This window comes from Xiphias gladius, chromosome 19 (assembly GCF_016859285.1).
Source record: "Xiphias gladius isolate SHS-SW01 ecotype Sanya breed wild chromosome 19, ASM1685928v1, whole genome shotgun sequence".
Classification (NCBI taxonomy): Eukaryota; Metazoa; Chordata; class Actinopteri; order Istiophoriformes; family Xiphiidae; genus Xiphias; species Xiphias gladius.
The window spans coordinates 29,334,829-29,354,863 of record NC_053418.1 but is presented as its reverse complement, the minus strand read 5'-3'; the positions used below and the strand labels follow the sequence as shown (position 1 = coordinate 29,354,863).

At 38.3% G+C, this 20,035-nt stretch overlaps 1 protein-coding gene across 1 annotated transcript in view; it reads right to left on the bottom strand.

Moving 5' to 3' along the window:
• The window catches only part of si:ch211-158d24.2 (multiple epidermal growth factor-like domains protein 9), a 38,462-nt gene that overhangs the window by 8,988 nt on the left and 9,439 nt on the right, over window positions 1-20,035 (bottom strand). Inside the window, exons 3-4 of the mRNA XM_040155058.1 lie at window positions 7,236-7,375; window positions 3,979-4,128 (exon numbers count right to left, since the gene is read on the bottom strand). Of these exons, the coding sequence (XP_040010992.1) occupies window positions 3,979-4,128; window positions 7,236-7,375 (290 nt within the window). The remainder of the gene's footprint in view (window positions 1-3,978; window positions 4,129-7,235; window positions 7,376-20,035) is intronic.

Below are 20,035 nucleotides of genomic sequence, written 5' to 3'. Positions count from 1 at the left end.
AATAACATAACAAATCCTGTTAGCTAGCCTCCTCTGCAGCTCTGTGGACCAACTGATGCCCTGCCTCTAGACTCCAGCCCACGGCACAGCAGAGCCCTCGGTGTTGAATGATATAGACACAAATAACTGCCTTCCAATGGCCTAGATGTTGATCTATAGCTAGTGCTGTCACGTGACTGTGTTGTATTCCAGCACTGAGCCGGCTACTCCTGATAAGCTTGATTTAACCTCTGCTGGGGTTCAAAGGCAGCCAGCCTGCTGGGTTATATAACCACGAAAAAACATGAGACGAGCTGTTTAGCACTGCATGGTGCTAGAGGACTTGACCTGCTTGTCTACCCATTGGCCTCCACTTTGCTATGACACACATACAGAAGCCTGGTAACTGCTGGAAAGGTATGCACTGTCTGACACATACACACACTTAAAAAGAGAATAAAATCACAATAAGGGTAAAAAATAAAATAAAAAATGAATAAAAATATTTGATGAACCTCAGGATAAATTGAGGTCCAGTCCACTTTGTGTAAAGATATAATCATACATGGATTATTTAGTATGTGTGACCACATTTTGAACTGGTGCATTGGTCCATTTCACCTCTCTGTGTACTAGTATGGAGGGATATTCATTCACTGCAACAGGCCTCATCAGCACATTCAGAAAGCATCGATCCTCCAGTGTGGAGCCATGATACTGCATTGTGGCATCTTCTCATTTCTGTTGCCAGGGCAACCTCTACTCGAAGGCTACTTCTCTCTCCAGCTCCAGTGTTCAGTCTAAAACATCCTCCACAGCCTCACACACCATTAACTAAAGAGCAGCTGTATGACATTATGCTCTTGTCCAGTGGTATTACTGATCATTTCCTCTCTGACACAGCTCTTCCTATGGCATTGCTGTCCTAACTGAGATTGTGATGCTGCCAGTTGCTGCCAGACTGGCGCTGGAATGGCCAGGCTGTGCTCATACTGTCCCAGCTAAGCTCAGCCTGGTTTATGTCCCTTCCCCTCCATTCCACACTGCAGAACCTCCACTGATGACCCTGGCAGGGGCAAACATAACCTGACAGCCTAAACATATGTATACATGGCTGTTGCCATGCAGGCCACCGCCATTTGGGGGGCTTCAGGACATGGCAACGCCATTGATGTTTGGTACAGAAAGGGGAAGGGCAAGGTGAGAGAATGTGATGAGGTTTAACTGATTAGAGTGAGCACAGTGATGCAGTGCTGAATGAAAACCTCAGTAGGCAGTTTGCAGATAGGGTTAAAGTGCTGTTTGACGTGGGTAGGCTGTGACCTAAGCCACTGTGTCATGGTGTAATGTTTGAGCCAGCTGAACTCAAACCACAAAAGGCTACTGATGGCCAGAATGATATACACAACATAGCGTAATATGGCTCCTGGCCATATTACATTAATTATTTAAGTCAATTTTCAAGCAAAAATGACAAATATTAGTTATTCCAGCTTCTCAAATGTAAGAATTTGCTTGCTGCTTTTCTCAGGTTTATAACATTGTAAATTGAAAATCTATGGGTTTTGGACACTTGCAAGTCTCCTAACATTGTGGAGGTGCAATACTACATCACTGCCCCTTTAGCATCATAGTCATTGTTTTATCTCAAATCTCATGTGCTGGAGTACAAAGCCAACACAACAGAAAATGTCTTACTGTCATGCACTGTGTGTGCATTCTCAAAATAGGAAACTCTTACTTGATTATTTACTTAGTTAAACAACAGAAAATGAAATGATGACAATTTTGATAATGGATTCATTTGAATAATTAATTTATCAATTTGCTGGTTGCAGCTTCTCGACTGGTGTGCTTGTTTGTGTAATATAACTGTTAAATGAATACTTTTCCACTTGTTGATCAAAAAAAATTAGCGATTTGAAGACAGCGCTTTGGACTCTGGGCACTTTGTGTGCAAATTTGTGGATATTTTTGATATTTCATAGACTTAATGATCTGTTAAATAATAATAATGAAATAATAAAAGTTGAATGAGTAGTAATGAAAGCAACATGCATTTGTTGTCTCCTTGCCAGTATAGTTTGTTTGATAAAGTAGTAATCAAACATTTTAACCCGATTTCCCATAATTATAGAATGACTTAACTTTTTTCTATAGTTCTGACAATCACATGAGCACACTATTAAGCAGGTTACATGACAACTTTCTCAGGCAGAGAAATATTGTTGTTGTGTAGATTTTATGTGAGATGGGTGGCTTAACAAAACCATAGTGTAAATCAAAATAATTTGTTTTTGAGACTTCATAGACTGGTTTTAGCTAAAACCAAGCACTAGTTCAGTCAATTATTTGTGTGCAGAGGTGCATTTCACACACAGCTGGTGGAAGCTTGGAGTGAAGGGAGTGTAGTAGGATTTTTCTCACCAAGACTGGGAGATTAGATCAGAAACATAATGCATGCTTTGATTAATTCATTCAGCATGCATTATGTTTCTGCCACTGGCACTGGCATGTCTGTTTTGACATGCCAGTGGCAGGCAGTAACATGAATTCAAGAATCCTCCCTACTTCACATAACATAGGAGGATGGTGTACTGAGAAATGTTTTCTTAAATCACATTAAGCTCGGGTAGTAATTTCATAGTAATTTAATTGGTTTGTTTAGCTGTTTTAAAATTAAATTTCAGGCAGAACTGAGGGGGTTTAGGAATATTATAGTGACTGTAGTTCGACCCAGATTTCAACCCAATAGAGACCTTTGGGTGTGTTGTGTAAGTAGGGCAGCAGCAACCTGGAGGTGAAAGAAGTGGGGTCACACAGGAAGGTCACTGTTAATCGCAGACTATCTGAAAAAAAGAGATCGAGAGCACTCTAGTTTATAGTTCTGGAAATTTTTAAGATTATTTTTCACCACAACCAAAACATTATTTTGCAGAAACACTTTTAAACAAATAATGAATGGTTTATGTAGGGGGAGCTGTATGTAGTGAGAGACAAAACCCTGGGCATAAAAAGTAATTACAGAACATGTTGTTCATGAAGTATGCTGTGTGTGAGTGTACAGTAGGAGTCAAGGCCGACCTAGATGTACTGTATGTACTGTATGTATCCTTTACATATCCCTTTATTCAAATGAATGTTTACTGATTGATTTCATCAAGTAAATTTCAAGTTTTGCAATCTATAGAAAACACTTTTAACATAAACCAGACACTTTTATTCACTATTATTAATTCATGAGAAGTCAAGGTAACAATAGCATTAAAAAATGTCACTTCTTCACTTTTTCTTAAAACAAACTCATACTTAAACAACATTCAAGCTAAATTTTGATGAAAAAAAACAATGGCAGTTGGCAGTACTTGGAGTGGTTATTAAGACCATTGTTTGTTTGCCCTGCATTATAGGTAGGGCTATGTAATTTGAGGATAATAACTAATTATGATATTTGTTTTAACCAATATTGCTATTGTGATTCAAATATATTCAAATATTTATAGGTTTTATGTCAAACACTGACAAACACCAGGTGCTACTTTTTTAAAATATATATATTTATTTGGTTACCCACTTCTTTTTTCTTGGCTGCTTGCCCACATGTAGTGCTCTGTGCACTAACCACTTGTATTGTGTTGTCTCGCACACAGCAAACATGGTGCAATGTGTTGGCTTCCCTCCTTTTCATCTAATCTACCTCGACTGCATTTCTCTAATTACCTTGGATAAAAGGCCAAAGGTAGAAGAAATCATGTCATGTTGAACTATCTCTAGCACAGCTACAGTGCAGTTTGACAGTGGAAAATGTTTTCTAAGACATCAATCAAATTTCCTTGTTCAACAATCAAATAAAAGCACACCATTAAGACAGCACTGCAACACTGAATCAATGATGTGTATTAGGTCAGTGAGGCCAAACCTGGTTAATCACTGCAACAAACCAAGGACAGGTAAAGAAGCTAAATGCGTAATGTGTGGCGGTGAGCAGCTGAGACTGACCAGTGTGACAGGTGCCAGTAGACGTTGAGTTAGAGCAGGGACACGGTGCACAGGCTTCGGTGAAAGCGGTTCCAGGGCTGCGGTAGAAACCAGGCTTACACTCCTCACAGTTGGATCCCTGTGTGTTGCCCTCACAGTTCAGACACACTCCTGGAGGACAAAGAAAATGTCACATGATTAGAGGGGTTTTTCCTTGATCTGCTTACTTCACTCAACACAGAAGATTTGTTGGTTATATAACTCTCACTCACTATTGTTTTTATTAATCTAGGTTAGTCACTGCAGAATCATACCACTACTATGGGGTTTTGAAATGTTTGGAAAGGTGTGGCTAATAGCTTTTAGTATGGACTGTTATTCAGTTTCTATCAACCGAATTTGACCATTTCATACCAGAAACACTACAAAGTTGCATTTGGTAACTGTTCCACGTGAAGTTTATTCATATCGTACAAAATCCTCTATGTAGGACGGCGTTCTTGACCTTAGCCTCTTTAGTTTATGTCAGTACACGTTGCTGTGTTTTATCACTTACATGTCTCAAGGTAAGGATTTTTGAAGAAGGTATTGATTTAGTAGTACAAGGAAACGTGATCAATCAAAACACATTATATCCATAATGTCAGGGGATATTTATACTGAGTGGACCAGATTTTCAAATAAGGCCAACTCATGATGAAAATACTGTATGTGGTTGAGTTAGACAGGTAGAGGTTATTTAGACAAGACTAAACCTGTCTAAGGCCTGCCTAGCTTGCTATATTTTTGTTTAACAGTGGTTTCAGCTATCAGCTATTAGTCAGGTTCCTCTTCCAACCATGAATTAACCTACTGTCAGCAGGGGAGCTACTAATAAGTGAAATCTGCTGCTGAAAATTGACTGAGGGTCACTGCAGCACATCACTGCAGGTTAAATTGTTGGTTGAAGAGGTTTACCGTAGTCTGTTTACCTTAGAAAGGAGTGCTTCCCTACATCAAATTGTGGACCAGTGATGAGAGATAACAGCTATCAAGCACCATTTGTTGATAAAGTATGGGTTTTCTGGGTGAAATTATACCAAAATTTAAGTTTTTAGTTATTATCCAAAATTGAAACAATGTGGATTGAATGCATTCCCAACGCCAACTTCTTGTAGAGCAGGTTATAAATATGTGCCCTCAAAGTTCACAGATGAATATTAAATAAGGAACTTGTGTTCTTGTGTAGAATGTTCTTGATGATAAACTGAAAATCTTCATTTGTCTCTGCATCCTTTTCTTCAATCTTTAGATATTATTTCAGTTTTAAAAAACAGTTTAGTGCAGGGACAATCTGCCTCTGTCCTGTTGGGAATAATGAGTCCCTGTCATGTTTATCTGTGATCCACAATGTTTGGAATACTGTATAATTTGCATTTTCACAATGTGTTGTATAAGGGGCCCTGGGGAGAGGCCAGGGTTAGTCTTTAACGGGAGCTGTCAAACCTGAACTATGTTAATCCACAGCACTGTGAACACTGAGTCCAGGCAAGGCTACAGCACTCCATCTGCCTCTGCATTATAATAACAAGACATATGGCCTCTACAACTACCCCCCCCCCCCCCCCCCACCACCACCACCACCACCATGTCCCCTCCACCTTTCCTCCTTTTCATGCCTATCACTAGCTGGAGGTTTTTAAGTCTTTAAGCCTTACTGCTGGGAGGTAAGCAGCAACCCTCCTTTATTTGTTATAGTACACAGAAGAGGGTAAATCTGCCTTAAACACACACAAATCAGACTACAAACTGTATTTGTGGTATTTTACATTTTAACACTTTATGTTTTTTATGTTTGCTTCTGATTTAGCAACTTTCTGAGTCCTTCTTACCAACTGAATATTATACTCCTGTTGTTGTTACACAGTTAATATTTACTTTTGAGAAACTGAATGGTTTGTGTACTGCCAGAGTCTTCAGTTAAACACACCACATAATCCCAGGGTGTATAATACCAAGGTTGTTAACCTGCACATAGCCCAAGAGCTAAATTTATGGAGATTTAATGAGCATTTAATTGGCATAGACTGAACCGTTAAGCTTCTGCTTTCTTATTCAGAGTCCATTTGCAAAGGAACTGCTGAAATGAACAGATACAGCTGCTTCTGCCAAAAGACAAATCAGGAGTGTTTTGGGGTTCAGTGTCTGGGTCAAGGACACACTGACATGTAGACATGGGGAGCTGGGGATCAAACCAGCAACCGTTGCTTAATGGTCAGTCTGACCTACCACCCAAACTACTCCTGTCCAAAAACAACATTGTCAGGGGGGCTTTTACATACAATAGTCAAGGTCTTTCATTTTGTACAGTGGTGGTAGAAGTATTTAGATCTTTTACTTAAATAAAAGTAACAATGCCATGATGTTTAAATACTAAATTAGGAGTAGAAGTCTTATATTCTAAATTATACTTACTTAAAAGTAATGAAGTATGATATTTAAAGTGTCAAAAGTAAAAGTACTCATTATGCAAATGACCCCTTTTGGAGTGTCATATTCAGTAATATATGTTTTACATTATTGGACTTTAATTATTAATGCATTAACATGTTGGCAGTATGGAGCTAATTTAAAGTACTTATATACTACTGGGGAGTTTAACATATAACATAACATGCATCACATTTTATTAACTGATCACATTTTTTACTCGAAAGTCTCAAGGTACAAAGTAATTAGTCTCTATAACTGTCAAATAAATGTACTAGAGTAAAAAGTACGATATTGCCCTCTAAAATGCAATTAAGTACAGTATAAAGTAGCATAAAATGAAAATATTACAGTAATTATAGGTAATTAAGTACCTATAAACTGTACTACTGTATTGAGTAAATGTACTTAATTAATTTTCACCGCTAACTTTGGGGGTGGTCTCCCTGGATTTAAACCGTGCATCTCCTTTATTGAAACTGTCAATCCCAGATACTAAAAAAGTGTTGGTATAAAACAAAAATTAAAGCTTGGTTTGGGTGACTGTAAACCTAAAATGAGGAGATAAATTTAGCTTAAAACTCAATGTGGCATTATGCTGTTTGTGAAGATTAGTAGTAAAAAAAATAGTTAAATACACTGCAACCCACAATACAAAACATTGCAAAAAAAGTCACTGTATCTGAGTTGAAAAACACTGACTGTTCCAAATATTGTTTTCTAATAAGTGTGAGCAGCCGATTAAATTATCAAAATGCTACTGTGCATCAGTCCAACCCCCGCATTTCATTTGTCCTCAGCTGACTCACCGGACTGTGGATGGCAGTAGCTGGTGTGGCTGTGACACTGGCATGGCCGGCAGCCAGTACTGCTGAAGTGGAAGAAACCTGGATGGCACTCATCACACTTAGGTCCATACACTCCTGTCTTGCACACACATATCCCTGAGCTGAAAGGGGCAGAAGAGAAAACAAAATCAATACAACAGTGTACAAAATACAGACCCAGAAAGCATTTTCATGTAATGCAACACAACATCAAGCCAAATATGACTGGAGCTCTGTGTGTATTTGCTTTTTGGATTGCAGTCATGACAGATGATGTCCAAAATGTTGTGGTGATTCCACACTTGACTTCCTGCAGGTTCTCCCATCTATCAGTCTGCTTTCTGTAACTCTGCTACAGGTATTTAGCATGTGGGAAGCACCCTGAGTCAGCTACAGTTCAGAGCCGTCTAGACTGTTCATATAGTATCAAATTCTCCACTCTGTACAACATGTTTGCCATGTTGTGCAGAGCAGTGTTGAAGAGTGGAAACTGGCATCTGGTCACGTCAGATGTTACATATTTTTTATTAACATGTGAAATTTTCTATTTTCAACACATACAGTCCTTCAGAAGGAAGGGAGTGCTATTGTGGTGTTTATTTGATCCCTGATCAGTGCAACCATGGGATGATATCTATGGGTGATCCCAGGCCAACATAGCTCCCTAGCTGAGTGCCCATGAAGTCTTTTATCTTGCTTTTAGTTTATCCATGAAATTCATCCATGTGTCCGTGTTAGTTTATGACTAGTTGTTAGTTAGCTTGCTTAACTGTTATTGTTAGCAAATTGCTAAACTGTATTTTTGTCAGTTATCAGGTAAAGTGTCAGGTAAAGTATTAACCAAAGTGTACTAAAGCACACCTGGATTTAATCTGTAAGAGACACTTGAAATGAAGTGTAAATGGGACCATAGTCCATTTATCATGATATAATTGTTGTAGTTAGTTGTTAGTTAAATTGCCATGGATTTTTGTTGCATTATGTTTCTGTGCAACAAATTAAACTGTGTGACACTACACAGTTATAACAAACTCACAAGACTTCTCTCTTACTCTCTGTGCTCACTTATACACTATTTAATGCAGCTGAATTCCCAATAAAGCTATTCTCATTTACATGTTTTTCTGTTTTAGTTGTCAACAAGGAACAAGTATGAAATAGTTACTGAAACGTGGCCCATTAAGACTACATGTTAACCAGCAGTCACTTCCCAGTCATTTCCAAGCTGCTTTTCTGCACTGTTAAAATCCTGATTTTATAACCACGACGTTGTCTGACAAGAATCACCATACAAACAAGTTAAAGACAACAGCTGTGCTGTCTTTTCATTATATTTACTTGTAAAATTATCCCTCAGAGGGAACGTTAGAAGCTCATTCACATCATTTGCATGACAGGTGTGCCTGTGGAGGGAAAGCCTATCGCACTTGTGGGGCAATACTAGCGACTCTCTTCTACAGAAGGTAGTTAAGATTTGTCCAAAAAGTTGCTAGACTTGTCGCTACGTGCTTTTGTGAAGAAAAGCCGCTAAAGGGGGGTGTAAAGTCAGCAAACCATGTGACAAAGGTGCTACATTGACAACGCTGGCTGTGGACGCCTCCCCGTGCGCCCCCCTGATGACACAATAGAAACCTTTTGCGCAGATTAATTTTTAAAGAGCAATGGCCTATTGGGAAAACTCCAACACTCAGCCGGCCGACCAGTGGTGTTACCTCAGCACTCAGTCACGTGGCATTCAGCTGACCAATGGTGTAACTTTATCCTTCAGTCAGTCACAGACATTCGCATTTATAAGGCTGCCAGCCAAAAAGGGACACTCAGAGGATAAGTGTGGTGAGAGGATAGTATCTGCAAAGGGCTCCAAAAAGGCTTGGAACAGCCTTGTTTCATAAATGGAACTAGAGCTAGACCAATGAAACAGCCGGGCGCCAATATTAGCTTCTTGCACTTATGTTTGTATCTGTATACAATAATATCTGTTGATAAGTAACAACAAACTGCAGTACAAAATGCCAAACTAGGTTTAATAGAATTTAGAAGTGTCACCTTTACATAGTTTGTCCACCAGAGAGTGCTGACAAGTGATTTTTACACTGTAAAATGTCCCACTACGTTTTTATCACGGTCACAATTCTCTAAAAAAAGGAACCGTGAAATGATTGTTTACATTTTGTTTATGTTAAAAAAAATACAATAGCAGTAGATTTATTGTTATCACATTTTTTACAGTCAAGTGTTAATATCGGTATCAGCCACAAAAATCCTGAATCAGCCATACATAATAAAATAAATTAATAAAAATAAATTTCTAAATACAAGAAATTAGAGCGTTGAGCATGAAAGCCTTTATTGATTTCATGTGTTTAACATAACCGAGTATGATTGTTCTCATTTGAGAAAATCTGTGGATAACACCCCCAATAATGCTCTGGCAAAGTTAAATCCAATTACATTTGAACTCCTCAGCAATAATATACACACAAATGACTTATTTCATTTGTTATGGTGTTTTTTCCAGGTTGGATTAACACTTTCACCATTCTGTGTGGCTGGCTGTTAAATAAAGTAGCTGCGTGCTCATTTATACATGAGGAAAGAATGAGTGGTGGTGAGAGGCTTTATTTGTTCCAAGAGAAAAATCACCCATGGCTCTGTGAACCCACATTCAAGGTAATTTCCTAAGAAAAGTACAATGCTAAGTCAAGCCTGATCAGCCCTCAAACCCAGACAATGGACTCATAAACATAATTTGGAGACAATAACTTCAAAACAATTCAAGTAAATCAAGAGTGACTTGGAGCACTTTCCATGAGCTTGTGCGTTGGTCTTCACACAAACGGGCCTTTGTTAAAACAACTGCACTTAATGCAAATGAAGGTGCCCAAGGCAATGCTTAGTGGGAATAACAAGGCTGGGAGATCAACAATCCTCATTCCTCTGACTAAAAAAAAAAAAAAAAAATGAACAGACACACACACAAACCATTACTGAAAGTTATCTGTATGCAGCATCATGACCTTAATGCAAAATGCCATCATATGCATTTTGAGAATAAAATTCAGTTATATGACTTTACAGATGATTCCATCTTGAAAGTAAATATTAAGCAGTGAAGGTCTTGAGATCAGGGATACACTGTTCTTGAGTTTAGCAAGTATTCAACAGCCTGTATTGCATATCTCTGCTCATTTCCCTCACTAAAGAGAAAGACATCCAGTATCAGAAATTTTAAATTCTGTATAACGTGTATTTACATTGATATAATTAATCCTCTATTGGTCTATCAAAAAAAAAGTAAATAATTTACAGATTCCTATTATATTTAAATTAAATATTTTTCACAAATTGAGCAAATAAAATCATTTAAATTCTTAAATTAATTTATGTTGTTAAAGTTACTATATTGTCAAAAATATATCCTTCATTGATTAATCTGACGATTGCTGTCTCATTAAACTGTTTGCTTATTTTTAAAAAATTGTGAAAAATACCCATTATACCCATCACAGTTTCCTAGAGTCCAAGGTGATGCTTTGCCCAACCAACAGTCCCAAATCCAAAGATAGTCAGTTTACAATGATATAAAACAAAGAGAAGCAGCAAATCTGAAACCAGAGAATACTTGGCAACAATTATTCGACAATTTGAATATGTCATGAATAATTTTCTGTTGATACCAATCATTTCAGCCATAGAAATGTGAAATACATCGTATTTCAGATAGCTGCATGTTTGTGAGAGAGCATACATGACAAATTGCTGCATCATCAGTAATCTAGTCTGTCTGATATAAGAGGCATGTCTTTTTGCATTATAAATACAGATGGTGAGAAAATATCAAAGTACATGGATATCCTAAAAGCCTCACGACTGATTGCAACAATTGCCACTTTTTCCTTATGTAATGAGTTAAGATTTTTGCTGCAGAAACTCTGATAAAACTGCAGAACGATTTGTCCTCTACACGTTCCTTCTACATTAATGCTGTAATGAGATACTTTATGTAGTTAATAGTGTTTTATTGATGCCCAAACACATTTCTTTTTATAATCAGGCAAGAATGAGCAGCTCTTATTCCTTCGACAGCAGCTAGAGTAAATAGAGAGAAGCTTAAAGCTGTGCATTTAGATATTTTATCCAGGTCTCGTGATGTGACCAAAAAGGCTCTGGTAGTTGTCCTTTCCATTTCTTTCCACTCTGTTCATGAGTGAGGGTTTGTTGGCCTGGGATTGGCTGATTTACCATTTTAAACAATTAAAACCATTCACCAGATCTTTCAGCTTTCAAAAGGCCTTCATTAGATTGCAAATGTACTACTTATGCTCTGAAAAAAGCCAGCATGCCTTTAAAAGCAGAAGGAATGATTTTTACAATGTAGTACACATAGCCTAAATATGCTGTGAACAATAATGGTGCAGGAAGATCTGTGTAATTTTGTTACTACCTGGTTACATCCTTTCTCCCTGGGTGTGCTCCACAGCCCAATAAGCACAGCATTGGTTTTTGCCAGATGGGTGAGGGTTTCTACACCATCTCTATTCGCAGAAAAATGGCAAATGCCACTTGTGCTGACCGGTACCGGAGGCTTTGGCCAGAAAACAAAGTCCCATGTGTGCTAGACAGCTGAACACATGGCCAGGCATGGCTGAGACCATTTACTCCACTGTTTCTGCCAACAGCTCAACTGTTCAAAGACCGGCAGGAATGATAGTTGCATACAGCATTATTTACAGTGATGCTGTCACTGTCTAGAATGCTTACTGTTTTATCACATACTGCTACAGGTCATCCTCAATAAGCAGCTTTTCAACATCTTCAGCCAAACTGCCACTAGGAGTGTATTTTATGGATAAAATCCTCTATCACAGTATACATGTTTTTATATCACAATATGAAATACACATTATCTCTCTCTCTCTCCATCTATCTATCTGTCTATCTATCTATCTATCCATACATCCATCTCTCATGATAATGTAAATTACCTTAGAAACAAAGAAGAAACTGTTGATGGATAAAGTATAACCAGACAGGAGTGTATAATTTTGGCTGATATAGCAAATTAAACACTTGAAAAATCAATGTACTGTACATTACATGTATGCAAAAATCCAATATTACCATAAAGCAGTCCTACTCAAAGCCTCATATAACCGATATACTAAAGAGATATTAACGGGATAAATACCACAGCTTAAACAGTATGGCAAAAACTCTGACAGCTGACAAATTTAAATCCTCTCACGATATACAGCATATACAAGCTGAAATGATAAGTTACTTAATTGATTAGGTGATCAACAGAAAATGAACTGATATTAATTGAAAAATATTTTGACAATCAATTATTTGAGTAATTTTTCAAAAAAAAAAAAAAGGATTTGCTGTCTTTAACGTTAACAAAGATGTCACATTGGGCTTTAGGAAATAATGACTGTGAATGTGATTTTTCCCTAATATTTAACAAACAATTAATAGATTAATGGAGAAAATAATTAGCAGATTAATCGATAATGAAAGCAATTTTGCATTGTAGCCGTAATTTATATTGCACCGGCACCTAACCCTACTACGCATCAGCAGATACAGTTTCAATAAAATATACAGTAAAATATACAATAAAAAATATACAGTATACAGTAAAATCTACTTCGCTACACATTTTTCCGAGCCTGGATGCTATGCAACATGCAGCATGCCAGCAAGGCCAGATGGTCTGCTGCCTTTTTTATTTTGTGTTTTTTCCTGTAGAAAATAAAACCTTTAACCTACAGCTAATAATCTCTTCACTTATATCAGAAAACTGTGTGATTTCACATAATGAAAGCTTTCTTTTTCAAATAAGAAGACAGAATTAGAGAAAAAAGGGAAAAGATTTAATACTCTCAAGCTCCCAGATTTTCACATCAGTCTTATATCTGGCCACCATAATAGAATAACAAAATTAGGACTGGCATCGAAAGAGTTTTCCAGTAAGTAAGCTGTATATTAACAATTACATCATAAAATGATTGCGACTGGAAAACAATTCAATGTGATGCAAAACAGTAGAGCGCAATTCAGGAAAGGAGGAAAAACCAAGTAAATTGTGATGGAAGAGTCCTTTAATGCACCACCATGGCCTTTTCTATGCTCTAACTGGCTGGCAGTCAGTCAGACGCTGACCTGTGGCAATGCAGCACAATCTGTCTTTTGTGTCTACTGAGCCTTTATCTTACACTGTGAGCAGCTCAAATATAAGGCTGTCACTTAATTAGAAGTTTGTCATCTCATACGCAGCCTGCAATACCACCAGGTCCACTGTTGGAACAGTACAGGGGGAACTAGGGGCCTCTTAGAGGGATGTAGGTGAGGCTAATAAGATAGTGAAAACCTTCTCCCTCAGCAATCAGTAATCTGGGTGTAAATTTGTACCCTCTTTGCCAGGAGGAGGGGTTTGTTATCGTTTTGGGGTGATTTCACTGCACTGTCGTGGCCCAGCCGCTCTGCCCCAGATTTACATATCAAGCACAGTAGATCAGTATTACGTATGTGACAAAGCTTACAATTTTGCAGTTGTGGTGGAAATGCTGGCCATTGACTGTTACATGTGTCGGATCAGAGCAGTCATTGAAATCCTCTCTGCAAGGGGAAGTCATTGCCATTTTAATTACCAAAAGGTGAATGGTTGGCAAAAATAAACAGAACTACGCTAAGCAGGTTTGCATTGCTGAGTCTGCAGACAATTACTGAAAGGGTGTGTTTAGCAACTGAGCAGCAGGACTTCTGATCTATTCTCTGCTGGCCTGGCTCATGCCAGGCTCTGCTGCTGCTCTCACCATGAGGCCAAATGAGCCATGTTTCAGATGAAAAGCTAACAACATTCAGAGGTGAAATCTGTTTCGTAGCTTGTTTACTAATGAATCTGTTTAACACGTCAAACCATCAAACACTAGGGTTTGAGAAATGTTGATGTTCACATGGAAACAGTTCATGTGACACTGAAACACTCCACTGAGACCCTGGACTACTGGAACTTAACTAACCATTAGGCTATCGGATGTCCCCACAAGTCTATTTATATAAAAGTTCAATACATATAATGGATACAAATTGGGTACAGTCAATATATAAAGAATATAATGTGCAAATACAAAGCGTTGGAGTTGCTCAACGGTACAGTATATATATATATATTTGGGAGAGCTAGTCTGGGAGAGCTAGTCTGATAGCAAGCAAGCATATTTTCCAAAATGTCAGACTACTCCTTCAACTGAGAGTGCCACTCCTCCAACACAACCACAAATGTTCATTGGTAGAAAAAGTCTAGGCCTAAATGAGTAACTAATTAAAATAAACATAACTAAACAACCACACAAATGAATAACTAAGAGAGTTTTAATTACAGGCCAGTATCAGCCCTGTACATCTGTACCAAACACCCAGCCACAGATGGGGCAGTGCAGTGAAGCACTGACTACAGGTCTCCTGAGTGTGGCCATCAGTCAGGACACAGACGTGTGACTCTAACCCTGCAGTCCTGTCGTCCACTGCTGCTTTCTGAAGACAGCAGGATGCTGGGAATCAGCTCACTGCTTCCACTTGATCAGGCAGCAACACATGTTCAGTCAAATGCTTCAGTGAAAGTGAGTACTGTTGCTTTACATTTTGTTTTAAGGTGTAAACCAGCTCCTTGACACATGTTTTTGTGATCTTGAAAATGTTTGACATTTTAGCCAAAACCACCAACTGCAAAATGATGGATTCAAGGTTTTTTTCAGGGTACATTTTCTCACTCACTCTCTGATGAAAAACTTTTATAACTTCACCAACATCTCACTGAACCTGAAATTTATTATCAGAAACATTAATGTGAAATACAAGGATGAATATTATGAATATAATAATACTTTATGTATTTTCTTTAGCAGTTCTACACAGTGCCCGCATCACTGTTCAACAAATAAAAAAAGGTTATATCAAACGACCACTGAAATTGATGCAAAGACATTGATGGCAATGAGGTACTGTATCTACTGCAGAGTGACACAGAGTGATGCATGGGCGGAAACATCAGCATCCACAATCAATATTTCATGACAGAATGTGGCGCCTTCCATACAGTATTGTAAAAAGAACTGTCTTACAGACAATGCCCAGAGGAGCTGACCGAAATACAGTACTGATATAACTGTTGTGACAGATATAAGTGATACAGATATTTTGTCAAATATTTGCATGACCTAACCCAACAAACTGGGTAACATAGTGTGTCCATTTTATATCACATGATTGGTGGACCAACTGCAGGCAGAGTGCCACATCATGCGTGACCAAGAAGAGGAAATTTCATTCGGGCTGTTAAGAACATTGAATAACGATGCAATTACAGATGTCACCTGGCTTTAAAGAGCCATTAACCCTGAAGGAATTTCATTAGTTTGGGTTTCAGTGAAGCTTAGTGTCCCAGAATAGAGTCAATTCAACAATTGTTTAGGAATATTTATCTGCCCATGTGCAACTGCTGCGGATGAGTGATTTACCCAAGCTAGTATTGTGGCTCTGCAGATGGCAGATCAGTTGGTCCAACACTTTGATCCAGAAACTGAAACATCTTAAGAACATGTTCTTTCCAGCATGAATTGTAATTACTCCGGTGATACTCTGACTTTTTATCAAGGACAAACATTACAGCAAAATTTCTTTTTGTCCAGTACTTTGGTTTATGACCAAATACCTGTAAAATATTCCCATCAACCTCAGCTGTATTTTTGGTTTACTGCTAATTAGCAAATATTAGACTAACACAGTGCTAACACACCAAAATAAGATTGTGAATAACATTACCTGTAGCATCAGCATGTAAACAGTATCACTGTTAGCAAGGTAGGTTACCATTTTGTTCATAGCATCTCTGTTCCTAAGTACAGCCTCACATAGCTGCTAGCATGGCTATACAGTACACCAGTATACGCCGCCGAAAGTGCTTGTCAGATAGCCGAACAGCTTTCACTTCCCATTTAACGCTGTGATTGGCAGGCTGTGCAGAGCTTCTCATGTTTGCAATCGCCTGCAACACTACAAATGCCTTCCAGGAGAGACTGTATGAAAATGTGCAATCTTATCTCTATCCCTTGAGTGTGGCCATTCAGAACACTTTTGATTGTGGTCAGACAACAAATACAAACTAGTTATTTTCTAGCATAACCTGGATCTTAGTCTTGTTATGTATATGAGTTTTTATCATCCAGTCATCATATATTTTCCCAAACATGGCTTTATGCCTTCATATCCCACATCCATCACACTCAACTCTGTAAAGTAAAATGTAAAGTAGCACAGGATTCCATGGTCATTGACACAAATATCATGAATGCTGGAAGAAATAGACTCTGAATATCAAACTGAATTGTATGAATTATACAGTGTCAAACAAATATAAGCACAATTACATTTAGCAACAAATAAACACAATTGGGCTGCCAAAAAACCTAATTTAATCCTCCGATAACAGTCCCAGAGATAAGGCTGTATATCAAAGTCTCTTCATAACAGTAAGCTTTACTTTGCCAGATGTACTTTTCCCGTATGGCAGCACACTGTACTAGTTCAAACCATAAACACAGACAAGGAGAACTCTGAACCATTGAGGCAGTGAGCATAGGTCACGTAATTATCAGTAATTCATGTGGAAGGCGAGTTAATCAACAACCTGAGGCCCTAGACAGAGCTAAGTGCTTGTTTGTACTGATGGATGGCTGTTCCCCCATTTGATGTACCCACTCGTAATTATGCTGTTAAAAAGCAATGCATTTTTTAGAAGCCTTAATTTTAAATTCCAACACAGAGAATAATGAGTGTCATCAGAGAGGAAAGTAGAGTCTGCTTTTTTGTCTCTTCATATTAAGTGACACTGCACAACAATTTGATCCTATTGAACTAATTCTTGACATTAGATACATTTTTTTTCTTTTTTGATTCTAAGGAACTGATGCAGATTTCTCATGTTTATATCACTGTTTAGATAGCTGAAAATAGGTCTTCTATTACAGTCCTACTAGCTGGAAATATCTCTTTGTGATGTCATGTCATCTATATTTGGATTTAGCTATCCAGACAAATGCACCACCAAACAAAAATACTGACTCAAAAATGCAGGGGACATTCTTAATAGTGCTATGTAGCAGAGTCAGCATCATGTCATAACCAAAGCTGTGCTCAAATTCAGATCTTGGGTTTTCACACCAAAAGAGAACCTTTTAGAAGACAGCTCTGTCTGGCTTTGAGCTATATATTGTACTGAAGTTACATAATACTGCCTCAGACAAACTGTAGCACTGCTTCATCACAGCCAACACTTCATTATAGCTCATACTGAGTTGTACATGTGTTATTGGTTGTGTTCTCTGTATAAAAATCAGAACTTTCCAGTATTTCCCTAATGCTATGCTGTAAATCAGCTCTACCGGTATCTGGAAGTAAACCTGCTTCTACATGTGTGTGTCTACCAACACTCATGACATCATAAATGGCTGTAAATGACAATGATTGAGTGAAATCATGAAAGCACACTGGCTAAATGAGCTTTTTCTGAGGATCTGTCATTGAACCTATGACATTAGAAAAACCACAACTGAAGTACAAATTAAAACTGGAGGCTTTTAAAATCAATCTCTGCTGCTGCTATCAAGCTCCTGTTGACCTGCCTGTATCCTACACTGTCTGATCTTTGCACTTTTGATCTGGGGCTAGTTCCAATGTAGAACAATGTTTATGCTACAACATAAAATAATACTTGAGGTGATAATTTTACTCCATCTTTGTGTCAACAGTTTGTGTTTTACCCCTGTGCGTAAAGCCGGGTCCATTATAAAATAGTTTTCGCAGTTTGGTTTGGAAGAACTTGACACTGCACAGAGTCCTGACCTCCATCCTATACCTTTGGGATGAACTGGAACACAGACTGTGAACCAGACTTTATCGCACAACATCAGTGGCCGACCGTACTAAAGGTTTCAGTATGTCTTAACTGTGCAGCATTATCTCCATTTGAACAATTATTGCATCTTGCCTCTCTCTATGATTGCCTACTTTTCAGCCTGCCTGTCAATGTGACTATTTGGAACAGCTATAAAAATGTTTTATTTCTCATGTGGTCAAACAATACGTTGTATGAACCAGTTTGTTTTGAAGCATTTCCAAGCCTTAATGCTCTTATGGCTGAAAATCCCAGCAGCCTGTTTCCAAAATCTGGTGGAAAGCCTAAAACAAGAAGAGTGGAGGGGCTGCTATATCAAAAGATTAATTCCCATGGTTTTGTTTCACAATATCTATAGTCACATATGGGTGTAAAGTTCAGGTGTCCACATCTGCTGCTCCAAGTTTTGTATCATGCCCTAAGTTCATTGTGTACATAGTTCTTGCTTTTGCAACTGTATATTATAAGGGTTGTAGGCAAATGATAAATGACCTGGAGATTTTAACCAGGTATGATGAGTTGATTCAATGCCTGTGGCCATCAGATGGCCTTGTCTACCCAGCATGCATCCCTTTGCCAGAATGAAGGCAGTAAAACCCTATATGCTCATTTTTTTATCCATTCTAGAGGCATGGTTCTGGAGATGGCAATGTACATCAATCAGTCTGTCAGTTCACCACTTTGGTTGACACTTTTCATCTAGCACCACCACCAAAGTCTTTGGTACTTCGGTTTATGACCAAGTAAATTCTGAACTAATGATATTCCCATGGGTTTCTCTGTGCTCAAAATGTTCCTGTAACAGCATATTACATGCAACTAAAGCACCAACTGGCTATATCTCGGTTCAGTACGTGGGGGGGGGTAAGCTCTGAGGGTGACTAGGCTAGGCTAACAGGGTTAGCAGTGGTCAGGCTCAGTCTGTCTGAGAAGGACCGTCAGGTGTGTTACTGTTTGAAAGCTTGAAGCCCTGAAGTCACCCACCTGCCTGCACCTTCACCTACATCTCACTGAGCTTGATAAACATGAAAAACACATCCTGTGTTTTCATTGAAGGACAACATCCATGAGGATTTAGCTTATGTAAGCCTATACTGTGACGTATTTTTCAGAGCTTGACAACACAAATCTTCCACACACTTTGGACATTGACTCAAGCGTTTGAAAAGCAGCAGCATTCCTTTTCATGGTTAGAGGCAGAAAGTAGAGCCGCTATTTTTACTGCGTTCCTAACTCAGCTTCTTATCCAAGTCACAGTTGTTGTGGAGAAACTGCATGTAAGGTCTGCTGTGTTTTTTGGCTTTGAATTTGAGGAGTAAGCAGAGTCTGAACCAGAGAATGAACATTTTAGCGCCTACAGGGAGGCCTGCGGGATGATGGTCTGGCTCAGTGGGTAGAATAATGATTCTACAGGGTAACGGCGTTATGATGAACGTAACATCTGAGCAAAGCTGAGCCCCAGGACATTATATCCCAGTCTTTAAAAGATAAACACTAATTCACAGTTGTACTTCTCTAGAAAGTCGTAGCCAGTTTGCAGATACAACAATGATTCCAAAAAGGTTGGCATGCCGTATAAAAAATAAATAAATCAGATAGTGATAAAATTATCACATGACATCTGATTTACTAACATACATTTGCTAATCCCTCCTGAAATATATTCAATTGAAAACAGTACAAAAACAATATATTTAATGTTGAGAGAATTACACTTTCAAAACTTCAACAATTAGTGTCTAAACACTTACTGAGTGTTTGTTAAAAGAAAACGTGATGTAACACAGTGGTAAATCTAAGGCCTCCTGGAACTCCACAGATGAAT